Below are 22,885 nucleotides of genomic sequence, written 5' to 3'. Positions count from 1 at the left end.
AAACACCTTCCAGGAATAAGGAATAGTCGATTCATATAGAAGGTTCTTTTTCCTGTCAACACCTTCTGGCTGGGTGGGTGAGGTTTCTAAACAAACTGTGGGGTCTATTACATATCCTACACAGACTGATTCCTTGCAGGCTATGAAATCAGTATAGAATGCAGCCTAATATTGCTAATTGAGAAGTATGAGACAAGCGACTGCTATTTCTATACAAACGGTTAAAGCAAAACAATTCTGAAATTTATAAACAGTAATTTGAAAGCAACCAATGAAGCAGTTGTGGTGATAAATAAACACTGTAGTATAAAATCTTGACACAATCTCCAACAGGACACGGTACATCATGCTAGGAATCAAGCAAGTTTTACTAACTAGTAACTAGAATTCTCAAAACAGTATTTAAAATGCAATCCCAATAAGGACTTATCATTTAAATACTTCCATGCATCACAGAATGGATTCAAGGAACACAGTTTAATATTTAGCATTACGTTGGAATAGTATGGGTAATACACTGAATTATTTAAAGTAAACACTCCATGCTACAGAATGTGTAAAGCGAAAGAAATTTAGCAACATAAACATTACATGTAGGCACTTAAAGACATACAAAGAATTACAATTCCCCTTTGAAGTCTGTAAAATTCTGAGAAAATCACCAACAAGTACACTGCAGAATTTTAATAGGCTACAATGCCAAGTTCATAACTTTCTGGCAAATGTCCATGGAATTTCATCTGAGAATACAATAGTAAATACACTCTCCGTAATGTTCACCAACGGAGTATTAAAAATGTAAACAGAGTTAGTGACAAAAGGTCAGATGTAAACAAGGTGACAGAAAGGCGTGAAAGCAACAGTGGGGTATCACAAATGAGGCCAGTGGCCTTCCTGCATTTTGTTTTTGTTTAGGATCCTTAACTCTTCTCCATGTCTACATAACTAATCTTTAGGGCTATAGCAACAATCACTTAATAATAATAATAATAATAATAATAATAATAATAATAATAATAATAATAATAATAATAATAATAATACTGAGCTCGATAGCTGCAGTCGCTTAATTGCGGCCAGTATCCAGTAATCGGGAGATAGTGGGTTCGAGCCCCACTGTCGGCAGCCCTGAAGATGGTTTTCCGTGGTTTGCCATTTTCACACCAGGCAAATGCCGGGGCTTACCTTAAATAAGGCCACGGCCGCTTCCTTCCAATTCCTAGGCCTTTCCTATCCCATCGTCGCCATAAGACATATCTGTGTCGGTGCGACGTAAAGCAAATAGCAAAATAATAATAATAATAATAATAATAATAATAATAATAATAATAATAATAATACTGAGCTCGATAGCTGCAGTCGCTTAATTGCGGCCAGTATCCAGTTATCGGGAGACAGTGGGTTCGAGCCCCATTGTCGGCAGCCCTGAAGATGGTTTTCCATGGTTTCCCATTTTCACACCAGGCAAATGCCGGGGCTGTACCTTAATTAAGGCCACGGCCGCTTCCTTCCAATTCCCAGGCCTTTCCTATCCCATCGTCGCCATAAGACACATCTGTGTCGGTGCGACGTAAAGCAAATAGTAATAATAATAATAATAATAATAATAATAATAATAATAATAATAATAATAATAATAATAATTTGTTATAGTCAAATAACCTCCACCCTATTATTTAAATAATCAAATAAAATAATCCAATGAGTTTCAATTATCATTCTGTTGCTTCGCATAGAATAATCGGATATGTCGTGAATAAAGATTTTGCTTTAAGTATGTCGGATGTATAATCGATTAAAAGCAAATAGATGAAATCTTACAAAAAATACAAATATGCCCTCTTTCAAATGAATCTTCAAATGTTGAAACTAAATGAGTGAATGAATTAAAGTTCCTTATTTGAGTAAATGCCATCTTCTGATCAAGTAAGGCCCAGTACTAACAACTGACAATTTAACTAGCAGCAGACAATTTAATTTTTGTCAAAGGGAACAAAATAAATTATATCGACTTTAAGATCACAGCGACTTTGATGATGATGATGATCATAATAATAACAATACTCATCTCTGTTTCTTTCATTTACCAACCATTATTTTTCCCTGTGGGTTGGGGTGGTAAAATAACATCTATGGTATCCCCTGCCTGTCAAGAGGAGGCTAAAACAGGCCCCAGGGGCTCTTAAATTATTTAAGAAAAGACTAGATAAACAACTGATAGGTAATCTTCCACATAGGTGACTGCCTTAAATGCACATCAGTGGTGATTGATTGATTGATTGATTGATTGATTGATTGATTGATTGATTGATTGATTGATTGATTGATTGATTGATTGAGTGGGCGTGGGTTGGTGACCATGGGGCCCTCAGCTGAGTCCAGACATTGCTTCCACTCACCTGTGCCAGGCTCCTTACTTTCATATATCCTAACCAACCTTCATTAATCAACTCTTGTTCTTTTCCGATCATGACGGTATTAGGTTTCCGAGGCCTAGGGAGTCTTTCATTTTCAAGCCCAGTGTCGTACTTGTTTACCTTTTTTAATTTTAATTTTTTTGGAAGTGTTGCACACCTTTCATTTTTCCCTCTGATTAGTGTTAATAGAGAATGATTATCCAGTTGTACTTCCTCTTACAAAAGTAATTGCCACTATCACATCTTCCTTCATTGTTTTCAACACTTATTGATTTGTATTGACCGAGCTCGATAGCTGTAGTCGCTTAAGTGCGGCCAGTATCCAGTATTCGGGAGTAGTGGATTTCAAACCCCACTGTTGGCAGCCCTGAAGATGGTTTTCCGTGGTTTCCCATTTTCACACCAGGCAAATGCTGGGGCTGTACCTTAATTAAGGCCACAGCTGCTTCCTTCCCATTCCTAGCTCTTTCCTGTCCCATCGTCGCCATAAGACCTATCTGCGTCGGTGCGACGTAAAGCGACTAGCAGTAGTGATTTGTATTGATCATTTACACATTTTCTTGGCTGGGGAAAGAACCACTATCACAAAACATTATCATCATCATCATCATCATCATCATCATCATCATCAGTTGCCAACTCTAGCAAACTGGAATTTTTTTAAAGTCATTTACCAAAATTTAAAAGATAGTGAATAGTGAATTGGCCACTTACAAAAAATTTTACGTATAAGGGAACAAATATAGGTAAATTTAATTTCCCTGCGATGAGATTGATGAGCTGACGACAACATTTTGATCACTTTGCATTTGATTATTTTGAAAGCATTCTCAATTTGATTGCCTTATTGATTCAAATGAATAATAAAAAATAAAAGAATTGAATTGAATGGAAAAATAATTGAATAATCTAATAAAATGAAATAACCAAATAAATGATTATTTTGTATTTGATTATCCCTTCAATAATCTCATTAACAATTATTTAAAATAAGATGCTGGAAAGATCCACCTTCCCAATACATTTTATGTTGTTGTTTGAGTCATCAGTCCATAGACTGGTTGATGCAACTCTGCAGCATGCCACCCTATCCTGTGTTAACCTTTTCATTTCTATGTAACTACTGCATCCTACATCTGCTCTAATCTGCTTGTCATATTCATACTTTGGTCTACCCTCACCGTTCTTACCACCTACACTTCCTTCAAAAACCAACTGAACAAGTCCTGGGTGTCTTAAGATGTGTCCTATCATTCTCTCTCTTCTTCTCGTCAAATATGGCCAAATCAATCTCCTCTTACCAATTCGATTCAGTATCTCTTCTTTTGTGATTCGATCTATCCACTTCATCTTCAGCATTTTCTGTAACACCACATTTCAAAAACTTCTATTCTCTTTCTTTCTGAGCTAGTTATCGTCCATGTTTCACTTCCATACAATGCCACGCTCCACACGAAAGTCTTCAGAAACACCTCTTTTTCTTATATCAATGTCCGAAGTGAGCAGATTTCTTTTCTTAAGAAAGCTCTTCCCTGCTTGTGCTAGTCTGCATTTTATGTCCCCCTTACTTCTGCCATCATTAGTTATTTTACTACCCAAGTAACAATATTCATGTACTTCCTTTAAGACCTAATCTAATATTACCTGCATCACCTGACTTCGTTCGACTCCACTCCATTACTTTTGTTTTGGACTTATTTAATTTCATCTTGTACTCCTTACCCAAGACTCCGTCCATACCATTCAGCAACTTCTTGAAATCTTCTGTCGTCTCAGACAAAACAACAGTATCATCAGCAAATGTCAGGGTTTTGATTTCCTCTCCTTGGACTGTGATTCCCTTTCCAAATTCCTTTTTGATTTCCTTTACTGCCTGTTCTATGTAAATAATGAAAAGGAGCGGGGACAAACTGCAGACTTGCCTCACTCCTTTCTGAATTGCTACTTCTTTTTCAAAGCCCTCGATTCTTATCACTGCAGACTGATTTTTATACAGATTGTAGATAATTCTTCATTCTCGGTATCTGATCCCAAATAGCTTGGCCCAATCAACATTATCGAATGCCTTTTCCAGATCTATGAATGCCATGTGCGCGGGCTTGCCCTTCTTAATTCAATCCTCTAAGATCAGATGTAGTCAGGATTGCTGCACATGTTCCCACATTTCTTCTGAAGCCACATTGATCTTCTCCCAGCTCAGCTTCAACTTGTCTTTCCATTCTTCTTTTCGCACTTGTCAGCACCGGCTTTCTTGGGAATAGGTATAACAACATTCTGGCGAAAATCGGATGGTACTTCTCCTGTCTCATAAATCTTCAAATCAAATCAAATCAAAATCTCTTTATTTGCAAATGAGGTGTCTACCTCGGTGGCAAATGGTACACTAAAATACATTATTGTCAAGCACTAAATTTTAAATTAACAGGAGACGAAGAAAATTTTCCTAGAATACAATATTATACAATTTATGCTAATAATTTTTTCTATTAAACACACACATCATCCTTAATAAATTTATATTGTTTACAAAATTCTACTTATAATATCTTACAAACATAGTCAACTCATATACAGATCGGTATGTGAAATTACTTCTAATAATACTATACAACTGGTATAAGATTAAAATTAACACTGAATTTATTTACATATTTATATTTTACCGATTTTGGAACCTAAGTAGCATAACGACCTGCTACGTCTTAACCAGAGCCCCTTTTGCCACCACTTTTCAGAGTTCCTGAAGGGCCTTCACAGCTACCGTAGCGGTCCCAGGGCCCTCGAAGTCCCCACTGTACTTCACCCCTACAGGCAGTCCCCTACTTGGGCTGTCCAAACTCCTTAGACCAGGGGATGGAATTAATTTAATCACACACATTTATTATTTACAATATCCTGCACTGGTCGAATGCCCTCTAACATTTAATTTATTATCTCTGTTGTTGTTTATTGTCTTCTTGAATATCTGTACAGATTTTGGAAAAGGATCAAACACTACCCCTGGTAAACTGTTCCACTCCTTCATACCCTTCCCAATGAAAGAAAATTTACCCCAATCGCTTCTGCTAAAATTCCTTCTAATTTTGTACTTGTGGTCAGTTCTACCAATATAATTATTTTCCTACCGAAGCCTCTCACGGATATCTCCCCATGCTTCTTCTCCTGTATAGGCTCTATATAATCCTATAAGTCTAGTTTTCTCCCTTCTCTTACTTAAAGTTTCCCACCCAAGTTCCTTTAACATTTCTGATACACTACTCTTTCTCCTGAAATCCCCTGTTACAAACCTTGCTGCTTTCCTCTGCACACCATCTAGTTCTTTTATTAGGTATTCTTGGTGAGGATCCCAAACACTGTTTACATATTCCAATAATGGACGAACCATACTTAAGTAACTTTTTTCTTTTAATTCTTTGTTGCATCCTTTAAGTAGTCTCATTATGACATGTAACGATCTGTATGCTTTCCCAACAATGTCATCAATATGACCCTTCCAGTGCAAATTACTTTCAAATCTCACACCTAAGTATTTGCACTTGCCATCTTTTGGGATAACTACCTCATCCAAAGTATATTCAAATTCAGTTTTAAAGCTCCTGTTTGTAAATGTTGTAACAGTTGATTTGCCTCCATTAATCTTCATATTATTTTCTTCAACCCATTCTTGGATATTGTCAAGGTCCCTTTGTAATTCTGAACAATCCTCAATGTTATTTATCTCCCTATAAACAATTATGTCATCTGCATACAATCTTATTTTCGATGTTATATTGTTCCCTAAATCATTTGCGTATATTAAGAAAAGTAACGGACCGATTATACTACCCTGTGCAATTCCCTTCCAAACTTTCTCTTCCTGTGATATATTATTTCCTACTTTGACTTTCTGAACCCTTGAATTTAGAAATCTTCTTATCCAACGTATAACCCTTACATCCAATCCTATTCCCTCCAATTTCTTTAATAATATTCCATGTTCCACTCTATCAAAGGCTTTGGAAAGATCTATGGCTATGCAATCTAACTGGCCTCCTGAATCTAACTGATCTGATATGTCCTGCTGAAATCCCACCAGTTGTGCCTCGCAAGAAAATTTCTTTCTAAATCCATACTGGCTCCTCATGAACCAATTTTTATCATCACATATCCCTCTGATGTACTTTGCTATTAAACTCTCCAGTATTTTACAAACTATACTGGTCAGGCTGATTGGTCTGTAGTTCTCTGGTTTCCTTTTATCACCCTTTCCTTTATAAATTGGTATTATTATAGATTCCTTCCATTCCTTTGGTATCACACTATTATTTATGACATAGTCAAAGAGAAATTTTAAATAAGGCACTATATACCACCCCATTGTCTTTAATACCTCCCCAGTAATTTGATCACTTCCTGCTGCTTTTCCTTGCTGAAGCAGTTGGATTTCTCTGAAAATATCTTCATTTGTGAATGAGAAGCTTCCTGTTTCCCTCCGTGTCTCTCCCTCTCTATCTTCTGTTACGGTTTCCAAGTCCTGACAATCTTCTACTGAATCTCGGAATTCCCTACAAAAGAGGTTTGCTTTCTCAGTATCTGTTAAATAGTGTTCACCCCCTTCTCCCACCATTGTAGGAATTTGGATTCCTTTTCCTTTTTGATTCCTAATATATGAATACAGCTTTTTCCATTTCCCTTTGTGGTCATTACCCTCTTGAAGAATGCCATTCATATAATTCTCTTTTGCTTCCTTTTTCACTCTATTCAGTTCCCTCATTAGCTGTTTTCTACTTTCTCTACTCTCCCTACCTTCTTTGATTTTCCTGTTTACTATTCTACATTTTCTTTTTAATTTTCTTATTTCCCTTGTATAATAAACAGGGTCTGAGGTCATTTTACCCTTCTTAACAGGTACAAATCTCTTCTCACCTTCCCAAATGATTCCTTTAAATTTAGCCCAAAGTGTATCCACATTATTCCCTTCACTTATCCAACAACTGAATTGTGATTTAAGGTAAGTCCCAAATTCATCAACTTTAGTTTTTCTGTATAATTTCTTGTCTTTTGTGACCCTCTTATTAAGCATTTTTGGTACAAGTCCTACATCCATTATTACAGCCTTATGGTCACCTATTCCTTCAATTACCTCAGTTTTATCAACAATTTCCCATGGTTTAACCAAGAATACATCTAGCAAGTTATTGAGACGAGTTGGTTCTTGTACTACTTGTGTAAATCCTCCCTCCCAAATTAACTTATTTGCCAGTTTCTGTTCATGGGCTTCACTTGCAGCTCCATTCCATTCAACTTCAGGCAAGTTTAGATCTCCCCCAATTATTACCGTATCATTATTGTTTTTATGAGTATAATCTATTATTTTCTCAAATATTTCCATGTCTCTTTCCTCTCTTCCAGGCCTATATGTTCCTATAATTCCCACCTCCTTCATATTATCACAAACTAATTTTATCCCTAATATTTCATCCCTTTCATCAGTAAACCATTCATGCGAACAATAAGTTTCCTTCACCAGAATAAATACCCCTCCTCCTTTCTTATCTCCTCGGTCTCTACGATAGACTGTATACCCTTCTGGAAATACTTCTGTATTACCCACCCCTTCTCTCAACCACGATTCCACTCCTATCACCACATCCGTCTCAAGATTCCATCAATGTACCGAATTTTAATTGTTTATTTACTACACTCTGACAGTTTACCAAGAGCAATCTCAGACCTCCTTCCTCCCTAAAACTTGACTGTTGCAATTGGGTAACGTTTGACTCATGAGTTGAGAACTTCCCTGGAACCCAGATCCTTGTACATAGATCTTGATTTAAGGGTTTGGGTTTTCTGGCAAGTTTCCCTGTATGTGCCAGTTTAGTGGTATGGGTTTTCTTAAGTACAGATTAGTTTGCAAATCTCTGTTGATAATTGTAGCAATTTGTCTACAGAGAGTTGCTTTTCCATTACCATTTAGATGTAACCCATGTCTAGTGAACATTTGCCTGCCAACACCTAAAGTATCTACTACATAGACATTTCTAAAACTCTTACTTAATCTCTTGATTTTTATATTTACATCATGTACAGCTTTGTTCACACATGAGTCCTCTAAAAGGTCAAACCTGGGTGGCACATTTACTACAATTACTTTTGAGTCAGGTAGTTTAGAAATCTTACCTCTGAGAGTCGTAATTAATTCCTCACCTTCATTTGCAGCGATGTCATTTGTACCACTCACAATCACCACATAATTGTCCTTCTCTAACACAGGATCACAACTTGAAAGGACGTCTTCAGTTTTGGCACCTGGTTTTATTAGTCCTAAAACCTCCGTCTCTGGATTCTGCAGCTCATCCTTGATGCCTTCTGCCATACCCCGCCCTTGACTGTCTGCGTAGAGATGAATCTTTGGCGATCTTGACTTTCGGTTGGTTTTCTTCTTCTGTAGCTTACCTCCACTGGATTTAAAATTATTTGGAAAACTTGGTGTGTCTTCTTCTGGAACTTGCTGCAATAACTGAAATCTATTTTGGCACTGCAAAGAGTTTTTTCCCGGTTTTAAGTTGTACGTAGTTTCTCCCATATGTTTAACATTAGGCCTAAAATGGCCACGCGTCACTTCCGTCCACGGCGATCTTTCTTCTCCAATGTTTTCTTTATCTTCCAGTTTCTTTATTCTGTCCTTTAAGCTTTCATTTTCATGTTTCAGAGCGCATAAGTTCTCTTGTAGCACTCCTAAAATCTTAATTATAGTTTCGTTAGTCTCTCTTTCTTGTTGTTCTGCCTCACTCTCAGTTTGTTTACACTCGGGACACAGCCACTCACTTTCTTCAATATCAGTCCTATTTACAATATTTGCACAACGAAAATGGTACCATTCATCACACTTACGACACAGAATCCCATTTTTAACTACTCTTCTGCATTTGCCACATTTTTCACTGCATCTTACACCATTATCTACTACGGATATCACAGACTCACACACAGTAGTCGCCATCTTGAATCTCTTCTCTTACACACTAGATGGAATAACCTTGCCATGCTGGTTTCTCTTAAGTAATTCAGAGGGAACATCATCAATTCCAGATACCTTGTTCCTATTTAGGTCTCTCACAGCTCCGTCAAACTCTGACCTCAAAATTGGGTCTCCCATTTCATCAGCATCAACAGCCTCTTGTCCTAGAACCAAATCATCTATGTCTTTACCTTGATATATCATCTTCTTTTCTTCAGGGGGCCTCTAAATATTAGTTCCTAATTAGCGTCAACCTCTAAGATCTTTTGCTACCATGTTTTTCCTTCATTCCCACCTAGATATACCTGCTCCCTTCACAAAGCTGCAGGTTGATCTGATTGGGTCTTCTTGGAATTTTTATCTCTGGGCCTACAAAATGTGCTTCTGCCCCTTTCCCGGCCAGTTTATCTGCCTTTTCATTTCCTTCTATACCTGCATGCCCTGGTACCCATATTATTTTGACAATGTTGTACTTTGAGAGCTTCAGGAGAAGTGAATGGCAATACCAGACAATTCTGGATATTATCCCAACTGCTTCTAGCGCCTTAATGGCCGCTTGTCTGTCCGTAAAAATGAAAATGTTCTTATTCCTATAGTTCATTTCAGATTTTCTTCAAGACAGGTTGTGATAGCTATCACTTCCGCTTGAAAGACTGTAGTGTGTTTGCCCAGGCTCATCTGGATTCATCTCTCAGGTCTTCCCCTGTTGATCCCATCCTGTGCCATCCTCAATCTTTAAGCCATCAGTCCACCACACTATATCTTCTTTTTCAGTATTCCATTTGTTGATATCCCAGTCTTCTTTTTTTGTTATCTGGGTCTCAAACGGTTTTTCAAAGTTGTACCTTGGTATCATATGATCAGAAGGCATGTGTAGAACTTCCTCTGTTATTACTCTGTTAATTTTACAGTGTCCTAGATTGGGTATTTGTGCATTCCAGCAATCTGATTGTGCCAATCTATATGAACTCATTCTAGCCTGTCCTTTTATGAAATTGCATAGTGATGGGGGGTCTAGTAAAGTATTCACGGCTTCTGTCGGTGTAGTTGTCATAGCCGCCGTTATGAAGCATGCCATTCTCTGTAGGCTATCCAATCTACTACTGATTTTTCCTTGGCTTACTTTCTGCCACCAGATGATTGCAGCATAGGCCATGAACGGTCTAATGATAATTGTATATATCCACATTACCCCTGATGGTCTTAGGCCCCATGTCTTACCGACGGCTCTTTTACATGCATACAGCAAGTTCTTGACCCAGGTTATGTTCCTTTCTACATGTGGATTCCAGGTTAGATTTTTATCTAAAACTACACCTAGGTGCAGTGCCTGTTCTTCCATATATATATATATCTTGCCCAGAGAGCTTCAGTGATCTCTTTCCCACTAATTTCCTCCTCCTTGTAAAAGGGACCAGAGTTATCTTGTTCAGGTTGGCTGATAGTTCTCCACAAGGTTTAGTGATCTTTGCATGAGGTCCTGAATAACACTCATCACCTTACCTCATACCACAATCACTAGGTCATCTGCATATCCTTGTGTATAAAAACCATGTTCGTTGAGCATAGCTATGATTTTGTTCACCACGAGGTACCACAGCAGAGGAGCAAGAACTCCTTCCTGAGCACAGCCTCGGGTGGCCCTAACTGTCAGCGTTTCTTCAAACAGGGTTGCTTTCACCTTCTTTCCGTCTAACATGGATTTAATCCATTTGCCGACGGTTTTACTCACCTTGCTCTTTCCCAATGCCTTGATCACAGAGTCATAGGTTGTATTGCTGAAGGCTTCTTCTACATCTAGATATGCCGACAGTGCAATTTCTTTATATTCTAGGCTTCCCTCTAGTTTACAAACCAACTGGTGGAGTGCTACTTCAATGGATCTGCCAGGTCTATATGAAAACTGATTTTCATGTAACGCTGAGTTTAGTTGAACCGTTCTTCTGATATATTTATCCAGAATTTTCTCCATTGCTTTCAGCATGAAGGAGGTTGATGGTCTGTATGCTTTGGCTTGGGCATAGTTTGCCCTTCCAGGTTTAGGGTACGTTCAAGATGCACGCTGGTTTTCTGAGTCAGACAGTCAGCGCCGAGTCAGCATAAGTATATCCTTTGTTGCTAAACGGGACTGGCCATAATGCACCTGACACAGATTTTTACCAGAATGATTAGTTCATTCTGGATTCAGACAACCTGCCGCGCAGGCTGTTGATTTTGGTGTTGAGTGTGTTTGACATTTTGTTGACGATGGATATCGAGGATTTGATTTCAAAAGTTCAACTTAATTCTCCGATATGGGATAAGCAAATTAAAGATCATTCCAATAGGAACATCGCCTGACCGAGATCGATAGCTGCAGTCGCTTAAGTGCGGCCAGTATCCAGTAACTGCGACATAGTGGGTTCAAACCCCACTGTCGGCAGCCCTGAAGATGGTTTTCCGTGGTTTCCCATTTTCACACCAGGCAAATGCTGGCGCTGTACCTTAATTAAGGCCACGGCCGCTTCCTTCCCATTCCTAGGCCTTTCCTATCCCATCGTCGCCATAAGACCTATCTGTGTCGGTGCGACGTAAAGCAAACAGCAAAAAAACATCACCTGTGTTCAATTTTTAACAAAATGAAGTAAAACGTATCCAAACTCATTCTGAAATATTCGAAAAATCTGTTTTTGCCGGCAAGTAACTGTGGAAAAAGGTGTTTGTACTCCCTGTAAATAGATCTTAATTCATTAATTGGATGTATATCACTTCTCATTTGTTTTAACTTGGTTTTAACATTGTCACTTAGCAGCAATAGAGCTGCAGCCTGTTCTCTTGTTAGTTCCATGCTACACTAATCAGTTGCATTTCATATCTTTTCTTTTGTGGCACCTCTGTCTGCGCTGACAACCAGCCTTCATAATGGCCACATCCCACCTGCCGCTCAGAGTCAGACAGTCAGCGCCGACTGTCTGACTCAGACAACCAGCACGCATCTTGGACGTACCCATAGGTATGAATACTGCTTTAGCTTCAGACCATGATTTCGACACGTACCCTAAAGCTAGACTAGCTCTGAAGAGGTCTGTCAGAGCATTGACGAGTATCTCCCATCCTTCCTGTAGGAGTATTGGAAGTATTTCATCTGGCCCTGGAGCCTTTATAGGGTGAAACGTGTTGATTGCCCATTTTACATGGTTGTGTTTTATTATTCTGTTGGCACAGTTCCAGTCTGCTCTTCGAGCTCCGTTCTCTGTTCCAACCGTTTCTTCTTCTGTCATCTCCTCAGCCTCAGGAAAGTGACACACCATTAGTATCTCCAGCATGTCCCTCCCTGCCTGAGTAAATGACCCATCTGGTTTCTCCAGTGTCCCCACTTGATATACATGGATTGCTTTCAGAACCTTCTGGAGCCTTGCTGTTTCAGTGTGTGATTCCACTTTCTCACAGAACAGTCTCCAAGATTTTCTTTTTGCTTTCCGTATCTCTAGGTTATGCTCAGTGAGTTTCGTATGATATATGTCCCACATACTATTTCTAGATAATATTCTATACAACATCCTAACTTCTTTTTGGCTAGTTTGTTGTTCCAACACCTTACTTTTTTGGTGTTTTTCTTTTCTTGAGAGGACAGTTTTCATGGAATGAGTCTATAATGGCCTCTTCGAATAGTTCCACTGCCTCGTCCAATTCTTTCTGTCCTCTCACATTAGTTGGATTGTACAGCCTTCCCTAGAACTCCTCTGTATCTGTCCCAGTTAGTTCTTTTTGGGTCTCTGTACATCTTAATCCCACATAGTCTCACATCTATTGCAAATTGGATGTGCTGGTGGTCCGCCAATGATGGTTCCTCCAGCGCCTTACAGTCTTTAATAAAGTCTGCAATATGCGTAGTACTTAGTGTAATGTCTATTACCTCCCTACAAGTTTTATTTATATATGTAGGCTTGTTTCCTAGATTTAGTATCATCAACTCAGTTCCATTTATTTTTTTTATTATTATTGAAAACACGCACATGCTGTGCAGAATACCATTACATTACTTTTCTTTGCTACAGGCCATGGTGGATTTCTGTCTATTCCTGCATTTTACCATTTCCAATAATAAACTCTAGTACGGTAAAGGCTCACCTCTTGCATTGCAGTTTGTGCTGCCCCATGCCATGTGGTGTGAATTTGCATCTGCTCCAAGGACTAGGTTTTCGCCTTTCCTCCTTGCGTTGCAAATTAGGTTCTCAACTTCTTCTGATGGGGGCAGATTAGTTGAGTCATATGGGAGGTATGCAGAGCCCATGGTTATTTCTATGGGTTCCTCCCAATTTCCAAGTTTAATCTTGGCCACGGTTAAGTCCCGTGAATAGTGTTCCTGCAACACAAGATATTTTAATTTCCTATTCACAAGAAGACATGTTCTGGGTATTTCTGATGTTGTATCGTACATCAGCTTACTTCCAGATTCTGCCAGTCCTGCTACTCTGCCCTTGACCACCCATGGCACCTGAATAAGGGCCACATCAATAGCCTCGGACTTGAACTTCTGGTGAAATTGGCCACAGCTGCTTTTTTATGCTGAAGATTGGCTTGAATGACCTTCAGCTCCATCTTTATCAATATTGGGTTTTGTTTTTCCCCTGATGACTTGAAAATTGATATGCCGAAGTCCGAGCTTAGCCTTAAGGCTTTTCGTTTTGAGCTCTCCAAAGTCTCTTTCACCAAGGGCTAAAACGGCTGTCTTTCCTGTCTTATCGATTAAAGTGGCAGTCAGCACTCTCCACTCTTGTGTTAGAAGTTTGGTATCATGCTGATTGATTCTGACAGCAGTCTGCTCTACTGAAGCTTCTGTTGCCATTTCTTATTTTGAGTCGGCGATAGCCTGTCCAATTGGGACTTCTGTCTCCATTTATTCATCTTGGGCTTGCTCCCGGATCTGCTCTACCAGAGCTTCCCTGGCTTCCCCTGATGTCGAAATTTTTGTAATTGGTTCTTGATAAGCATCTATATTTCAATCAATCATGGGGTTTTTGCCCCTTCTAGGGTCCTGAGCCTCGTTCTCACCATCCGTGGTGAGGCATACAGCCAGACATTGTCCTCCCGCTACTCATGCTCTCTGTAGCAGAGAACACGTCCCTCAATCCATCCAGCGGTCAGCCCCTGGCCCGAACCTAGCCAGGTTTGTTCCCCCCCTTCAGTAGGCCTACTCACGTGGTCTCCACTTGGCATTATCATGACTGAGTTCACAGTCATGATTTTTCCCCTAGGTTGCGATCGCCCCTTTCCCAACCTGCGGCTCGTCCAGGCTACGTAGAGCAAATTGATGTGTTGGTTCCAGCACCCCGCAGTGAGCCTTCACCTCAATCACTAGCCCCACTTCACCTGAACCACCGTATCACCCATGTGTAGGAACCGCCTTCTTTTTTTTGCTAGTTGCTTTATGTCGCACCGACACAGATAGGTCTTACAGTGACGAGGGGAGAGGCAAGGCCTAGGAATAGGAAGGACGTGGCCATGGCCTTAATTAAGGTACAGCCCCAGCATTTGCCTGGTGTGAAAATGGGAAACCACAGAAAACCATCTTCAGGGCTGCTGACTATCTCCCGGATACAAGCTCAAAGCCGCGTGCCTCTGACTGCACAGCCAACTTGCCTGGAGTGGAGGAACCATGGATGCCTCTACCTTGATAAAACTGTTGAATATGTTCCTGCCATCTTTCTGCTTTGTCTTCTTTCCCTACGAGTAGTTTTCCATCTGAACTCTTAATATTCATGCACGTAGATTTCCTTTCTCCAAATGTTTTCTTGATTTTCTTATATGCAGCATCTACTTTTCCTACAACCATAAAAACTTCAACATCCTTACACTTCTCCTTCAACCATTCTTCCTTACCTATCTTGCACTTTCTATCCACTTCATTCTTTAATCGCCTGTATTCTTTTCTGCCCTCTTCATTTCTTGCATTCTTGAATTTTCGTCCTTCATCAATCAGATCTAGTATCTCCTGACTTATCCATTGATCTTAGTTGATCTTTCCTTCCTTCCTAACATTTCTTCAGCAGCCCTACCGACCTCATTTTTCACAACTGTCCTTTCTTCCTCCATTGTGTTTCCTTCTGCCTTTTCGATCCCTCACACTCTTTTCTTTCAATTTGTCTAGATTCCACCTCCTTACATTCCTTCTTCAATTTCTTCAACTTCAGATGGTATTTCATGACCAACAAGTTGTGGTCAGAGTCCACGTCTGCTCGTGGGAAAGTTTTGCAATCCAACACCTGGTTTCTGAATCTCTGCCTAATCATAATTAAGTCTATTTGACACCTTCAATTGTCTCTAGGTCTCGTTCACGTATACAGCCGTTGTTTGTGTGTTTGAAACAAGTATTAGCAAGGATTAAATTATAATAATTGCAGAATTCAACCAGCCGACTTCCTCTTTCATTCCTTTGCCCCAATCTGAATTCTCCTGCTGTAGCCTGCCACTGATTTCTAGTCTCCCATCACAATTAGACCTGCACTATTGTGGTGGGCATTGGTTTGGTGTCTATCCTGACAATAATAATCCTTTCCCTATGCTGGTCGTAGTAGCTTACCCGCTGCCCTATTTTCTTATTCATTTTTTTTTTTGCTTTACGTCGCACCAACACAGATAGGTCTTATGGCAATGATAGGATAGGAAAGGCCAAGGAATGGGAAGGAAGCGGTCATGGCCATAATTAAGGTACAGCCCCAGCATTTACCTGGTGTGAAAATGGGAAACCATGGAAAACTATCTTCAGGGCTCCCGACATTTGAGTTTGAACCCACTATCTCCCAGATGCAAGCTCACAGCCGTGCGTCCCTAACCGCATGGCCAACTCACCCGGTCTTATTCATTATTAAACCAACTGCTGCATTTCCCCTGTTTGATTTTGTGTTGATAATTCTGTAGTCAGCTGACCAAAAATCCTGTTCTTCCTGTCAACGTACTTCACTTATACCAACTACATCTAACTTTAGTCTATCCATCTCCCTTTTCAGATTCTTTAACCTACCACAGTAATTCAAACTTTTAACATTCCATGCACCAACTCGCAGAATGTCAGTATCCATCTTCCTGGCAATCACTCCCTCTCGTGTGGTCCCCACCTGGAATTCCGAATGGGGGACTATTTTACCTCTGGTATATTTTAACCGAGAGGAAGCCATCATCAGTACATCATTCACACCCAGAGAGCTTCATGTCCTCAGGAGTTAGTTATGGCTATACTTTTCCGTTGCTCTCAGCGTGTAGCAGTATCAACATAGCTAAGCCATGTTTAGTATTATTACAAGGCCATATCAGTCAATCATCTTGACTGCCGCCCTTGCAACTTCCAAAAGGCTGTTAATCCCATTTCGATGAACCATTCATTAGTCTGGTCTCTCAACAGGTACCCATCCGATATCGTTGCACCTGCGGCTTGGCTATCTGCTTTATTGGGACGCGCAAGCCTCTCCACCATGGCAATGTCACATGGTTCGCAGGGGAGGACATTTTATGTTAATCAATCTTATTTATTCATTAAAAGGATTGGACATGTTTCAAGAGAAAACAAGCATTCTCTTCTTCAGCGATAATATAAACTTATTTCATTGTCTAAGTCTCACTGGAAAACAGAGAGCTTTTATATTGTAACCGTACAAATTGGTTACAGACTTACTTTGGTGTTCATTATAATAATTATTATTATTAAGTTTATTCATTATATTTCATATTCAAATCTTCATCATTTTGAAATGTATAATTAGGTGTCATGGATCTCATTTCATCTAATCAGTAAAATAAGGGAATTATTCTTGTAATCATTATATGTATGTAAATAAATGGGATTTGTTGACTTTAAAACACATTAACATTTCAACTTGTAACTAAAGGCATATAAGAGCTGGCACGATATTGTGTAATGAGTCTAAGTTTAGCAGATATTGCCTCAGGCAACTCAGGCAAGAGGGGTTCCTCTATTTCAGTGATTAGCCAGCTACCAGTTATATGTGTGGAAAGCATGGCCGGGTAGAGGGGAGGCCAGTGATATGACAAAGTTTATTTAAGTCCATGTCAGGCTAGCTTGATATCTAATATCTTGTGATCATGGTATGTATCTATCTGTCAAGCAATCGAGTGAACTGTTTTTTCTATTATCGAGCTGCTTTTTGTATTACTTCGTATGAATGCATAGTATTTTAGTATAGTTACAAGGGGCTATGCTCAGCTTTCTGGAGATTTGTATTCAGTATCGATATGACTTGTTAGTTACATTCATCTAGTGGTTCCTATCTTACTTCGGATTCAAGATTGAATTCAATTACACAATTCGCGAACTACGTTTGAGACTTGAATTATACTAAAATCTATCTGAGACATTGTTGTATGTACATCAACAGCCTCTATTTAAGCTGCTAGGACATATGAAATCAGATTAGTTAGCATGCCTGAATATTATTATTATTATCATTTGTTTTCTCATTCCCTTGTTTCTTAGGTTAACGCAGTTTTTAGTATCAATCATTATTTCTAATTAACACCTGTTTCACTGAATTTTGTCACAAGTTGTTTTTTGCTCTGCATATTGATGTAAATATTGTATATTTGTGCTAATTTTGTTTCCGTATAGGCTCTCTTTTGTTTGTTTTTTCATTTGCGCTTTCATTATGTTTTTTAGCATTTTTTCAACTCATATTATGTAAATTATTCCAACCCCCCTAATTTTTTTCACTGAAGATGGCTCAAACGAGCCGAAACATGTCTGATCTTGTTTACTCCGTCTAATGACGGAATATATGATGTATTGATTAGGAGGATACTTTCATTTTTCGCCATTGTAAAATGCCTGAATATTACAGGTTCTTCAATAACGTCTTCCTTTCTGACAATCAGTACTAGTGAACATGACCACATATAAGTTTTTACACTCTAAATAGGGAAGAAGGTACATAACCAGAATCTCAGCCCAGAACCTGGACCAAGTTTTCACAACCATACGAGTCCAGGATCACGTCGTTTGCAGAGATAAGGTAATTCCAGCACCAAACATGTTATGCATACATAACTTGGGGATGAGAGTATTGTGGCATGTTCACTGTTTTGTGAAACGGGACTGAAGGGGGTGAACAATCAGTTGTGGTCCTGCCCCGTGAGTGACGTTGATGTGCCACGGCCGGGCTTCCCGTTGCTCAGCCAACTCGTGGGGGAGGCCCCCACCTGTCAGATACTGCTAGAGTGGCTGTCACTAGCCGTTCTGTTGCTGGTAGCCTCGAGGGGTAGAAACTACAAGTCCCGCAGGCCAAGAGATTTCTATGTCTGGAGGCTTCCATGAGCTTCGTAAGACCAATGTATTACATAAAATCAGCTTCATGGTCCATACCGCACTTCAATAGATTCACAATTAAGTATTTATTATTTTCCACCTAGTCGATACAATGATTGCTTAAGACAATTTAATGGTTAAAAGTGGTACATGTTTCGTGTATTATCAACATCTTCAGCCACATAACACTGTTTAGATGAAAAATATATAAACTGACAAAGTAATGCTTAAGAGGAAGTGTTCTTAAAATTAACATAAGATTGACAACATTAAAATGGGAAACCACGGAAAACCATCTTCAGGGCTGCCGACAGTGGGGTTCGAGCCTACTATCTCCCGAATACTGGATACTGGCCGCACTTAAGGCACTAAATGCCATACGCCCTTTTTTTTTTTTTTTCCATCAAGATTGCTAGTGTCAGGTTTAATACTTGAACAATTCTTCTGCCAACCGAATACTGTATGCATCAACCTTTATGTCACCATGATTATCCTATTATTAATCCTATAAATAGGTCTTAACACCTTCCCCTGCTACATTGTAAGCAGAAATACACTCCTGTTGGCATCACCGAAAACCGTAAGAGTAGTTAGTGGCACGTAAAACAAATAAAATAATAATGACAGTTTCCAGGAGTCACAGTAATGAACGATTCTCTTTATTATGGCAGGAGTGCAACACAATGTAAACAATAAATATGTACATACCAAGGATAAAAATGAAGATATTTTCATCAAGCTTGTCTCCACTTAGCGATCTATATACAGAATGGATGCAGAAATATCCTATTTCATGCTTTCCACGTACGGCAATTCATACTTTAAACTAACACGTTTAAACATCGATGGACAGCACGTTTAAAGGTTGCCTGTCTTTGTACTGTGCTTTTTCGTATTTGGCAACAGAACTTCAGTGAACACTTGACAATCTGTAATGCAGGGTTACGAACAATGTATGAATACAAGACGTATTCTATAAATGGTTTGAAATACCATAATACATCTCTTGACATCAGACATTAAAATATCCGTGCTTATTACATGAAATATCTATAGATTAACTTCTACTTGTAATTATAAACACCTGTTTGAATCACAATTTTGTGCATGAGGTTGGCTATTCCCAAACACAAAACAATGTTCATTACATCGACAAATCGCTACAGTTGGCTATATAGTATTTTACAGTACCTACTGATTGTGTCTTTTGGTGAAGGGAAAGATCAAGTGAAGTAAATCTCTTGTTTTTGATTGGCATTTTTCGTTATGTGTCGGTAGGAGAGATATCACACCAGAAGGAAGAATAAACAATAGGCCTCCAGGCATTTTTCCATCGAATATCGCTGTTTAATTAGATCTATCTCGCCGTACATCATGATGAAGATAAAGCTATTTATCGGACTATTTATGCTCTTATTTATTGAATATGTGGAGTCCGATATATTTTATGACGTTTTGAGCAAAATCGATCCTTGTGAATCATTGTGCGATAAGTCATATCCAGCAAACACTCCCGAAAACGTAAGTACATTAGTCCTCTTGGAAGGCTGTGTATAGTTCCAAAGCAAATGCCATTAAATAGGAGACTGCAGTATTTAACTTACACCTGTAAATTGTATACATTTTTACCGAAATACTCTCTCATTTCCAGGCTAAACATTCTTCATGTTGCTGTGTTGGTTGCCGATTTTTCAATTTGATCCATTTGGCGGAGGACAGAGAAGTGCTGGATTTAAATAACACCAAAGATGATTGTCAAGCTTGTAAGTTTATATTGTTTTTCTTTCTAAGTCTCCCTAATGTAGGCTGTATCATTGCAGTTGTATGCACATGAACTGGTAATATATTAATAGGGTTCGGATATTTAGACCTACAAGTCGCCCGAATATGCTCTTAAAAATATCTAAATACTATCCCAAAAAAATGGGAAATATGACCCTTGCTGTGCAGACGTTTAGGATAGGATCTGGACTGGTTCTAGCTGTGCAGATGACGTTGACCAATAGGAATGCAAGTAGCTAGCCATGAATGATGACGGGTGCTGCTCTTTATTAGGTTATTAAAGTAAATGTACTTCTGGGGGCGGTATGGTGAGTTCCTAGACATTGCAATGAACACATCTCTCCTCTGAAAGGAATTCCAAGTAAAATTTGCATTATTTCCACTTCCTTATAAAGTTATAAACTCTGGGCTGTGAAGTGTCAACTTGTACCCCGCACAGCAAGAACCAGTCCAGACCAGTCGTGTTTCCACATGAAACTAGAGGCCTAAGGCCGCTTCAAGGCTTCTAACCTTTGCTTGTCCCTATATCACTGGTCTCGTCCAGGTCCTATTCTGACTGTACACACGGCAAGAACAAGTCCAGACCTAAGGTGTAACAATAATCACCCGCACCACCTATCGAAGCACTATTCACTCATTAGTTCCTAAGTAGAGAGGTTGGCAGCATTGAGCACCGCTTGACAACATCCTTCCTGAGAAGGCTGCGAGTGTGTAAACAAAAGACAGTCGTGCCACGTACAGCTGAATGTAGTGGGTATTCTGCTAGGTGTCAACTATTGATGACCAAACATATGCACTTCCAACGAATAATTTTTGCCACTAGTTCAATTAACCCATCAACTGGCAAATGCCTGATATCAGGCGTTTTATCAGTTTTCGCAGTGGCAACGCCTGATAACATGTGTTTTGAAATACTCTTTATTTCATTTCGATAATCGAATTATTATTTATCGAAATGTGCTAATTACGAGTCAATGGAAAGAGAAATGTTCGGTCATTATCAAGAAATAGTTTGTATAATGGCCTGTTATACTAATGGAATGCAAAACGTTGCCAAATTCACATTATAATTCTACTGTCTTGTGCTAGCTGCTACATACTCAGCAGCCGGCCATACGTATAAGCAAGTTTTCCTTCTGATATCAACCTGAAGTGTTGATATGCACTCATGTCAGCAATAAGTTAATTTGGGAGGGAGGATTTACACAAGTAGTACAAGAACCGACTCGTCTCAATAACTTACTAGATGTATTCTTGGTTAAACCATGGGAAATTGTTGATTAAACTGAGGTAATTGAAGGAATAGGAGAAGGCAATAATAATGGATGTAGGACTCGTACCAAAAAGAGTTAATAAGAGGGTTACACAAGACAAGAAATTGTACAGAAAAACTAAAGTTGATGAATTTGAGACTTATTACAATTCAGTTGTTGGATAAGTGAAGGGAGTAATGTGGATACACTTTGGGCTAAATTTAAAGGAATCATTTGGGAAGGTGAGAAGAGATTTGTACCTGTTAAGAAGGGTAAAATGACCTCAGACCCTGTTTATTTTTATTTGAAAATCAAAGAGGGTAGGGAGAGTAGAGAAACTAGAAAACAGCTAATGAGGAAACTGAGAGTGAAAAAGGAAGCAAAAGAGAATTATATGAATGGCATACTTCAAGAGGGTAATGACCACAAAGGGAAATGGAAAAAGCTGTATTCATATATCAGGAATCAAAAAGGAAAAGGAATCCAAATTCCTACAATGGTGGGAGAAGGGGGTGAACACTATTTAACAGATAGGCCCTACTGAAAAAGCAAACCTATTTAGTAGGGAATTCAGAGATTCAGTAGATGATTGTCAGGAGTTAGAAACTGAAACAGAAGGTGGAGAGGGAGAGACACGGAGGGAAACAAGAAGCTTCTCATTCACAAATGAAGATATTTTCAGAGAAATTCAACTGCTTCAGCAAGGAAAAGCAGCAGGAAGTGATCAAATTACTGGGGAGGTATTAAAGACAATGGGGTGGTACATAGTGCCTTATTTAAAATTTATCTTTGACTATGTCATAAATAATAGTGTAATACCAAAGGAATGGAAGGAATCTATAATAATACCAATTTATAAAGGAAAGGGTGATCAGAGAACTACAGACCAATCAGCCTGACCAGTATAGTTTGTAAAATACTGGAGAGTTTAATATCAAAGTACATCAGAGGGATATGTATTGATAAAAATTGGTTCATGAGGAACCAGTATGGATTTAGAAAGAAACTTTCTTGTGAGGCACAACTGGTGGGATTTCAGCAGGACATATCAGATCAATTGGATTCAGGAGGTCAGTTAAATTGCATAGCCATAGATCTTTTCAAAGCCTTTGATAGAGTGGAACATGGAATATTATTA

The 22,885-nt window shown here is 39.0% G+C and overlaps 2 protein-coding genes across 3 annotated transcripts in view; one reads left to right on the top strand and one right to left on the bottom strand.

The window, feature by feature from the left end:
* Positions 1-19,599, bottom strand: part of Trmt61 (tRNA methyltransferase 61) — a 511,674-nt gene extending 492,075 nt beyond the window's left edge. Inside the window, exon 1 of the mRNA XM_067150743.2 lies at positions 19,421-19,599. The gene's annotated coding sequence lies outside the window, so the exon portion shown is untranslated. The remainder of the gene's footprint in view (positions 1-19,420) is intronic.
* Positions 19,600-19,841: 242 nt separating this feature from the next.
* Positions 19,842-22,885, top strand: part of LOC136858119 (transmembrane protein 59) — a 44,846-nt gene continuing 41,802 nt past the window's right edge. Inside the window, exons 1-2 of one of the 2 annotated variants that reach the window (XM_067137428.2) lie at positions 19,842-20,233; positions 20,364-20,475. In XM_067137428.2, the coding sequence (XP_066993529.1) occupies positions 20,087-20,233; positions 20,364-20,475 (259 nt within the window). In that variant the 5' untranslated portion in view covers positions 19,842-20,086. The remainder of the gene's footprint in view (positions 20,234-20,363; positions 20,476-22,885) is intronic. The other variant, XM_067137429.2, reaches the window with a different exon arrangement.

The sequence above is a fragment of the Anabrus simplex genome, chromosome 1, assembly GCF_040414725.1.
Source record: "Anabrus simplex isolate iqAnaSimp1 chromosome 1, ASM4041472v1, whole genome shotgun sequence".
Taxonomy (NCBI): domain Eukaryota; kingdom Metazoa; phylum Arthropoda; class Insecta; order Orthoptera; family Tettigoniidae; genus Anabrus; species Anabrus simplex.
Note: the sequence above shows the minus strand (reverse complement) of the source record. Positions and strands in the feature narration are given on the sequence as shown.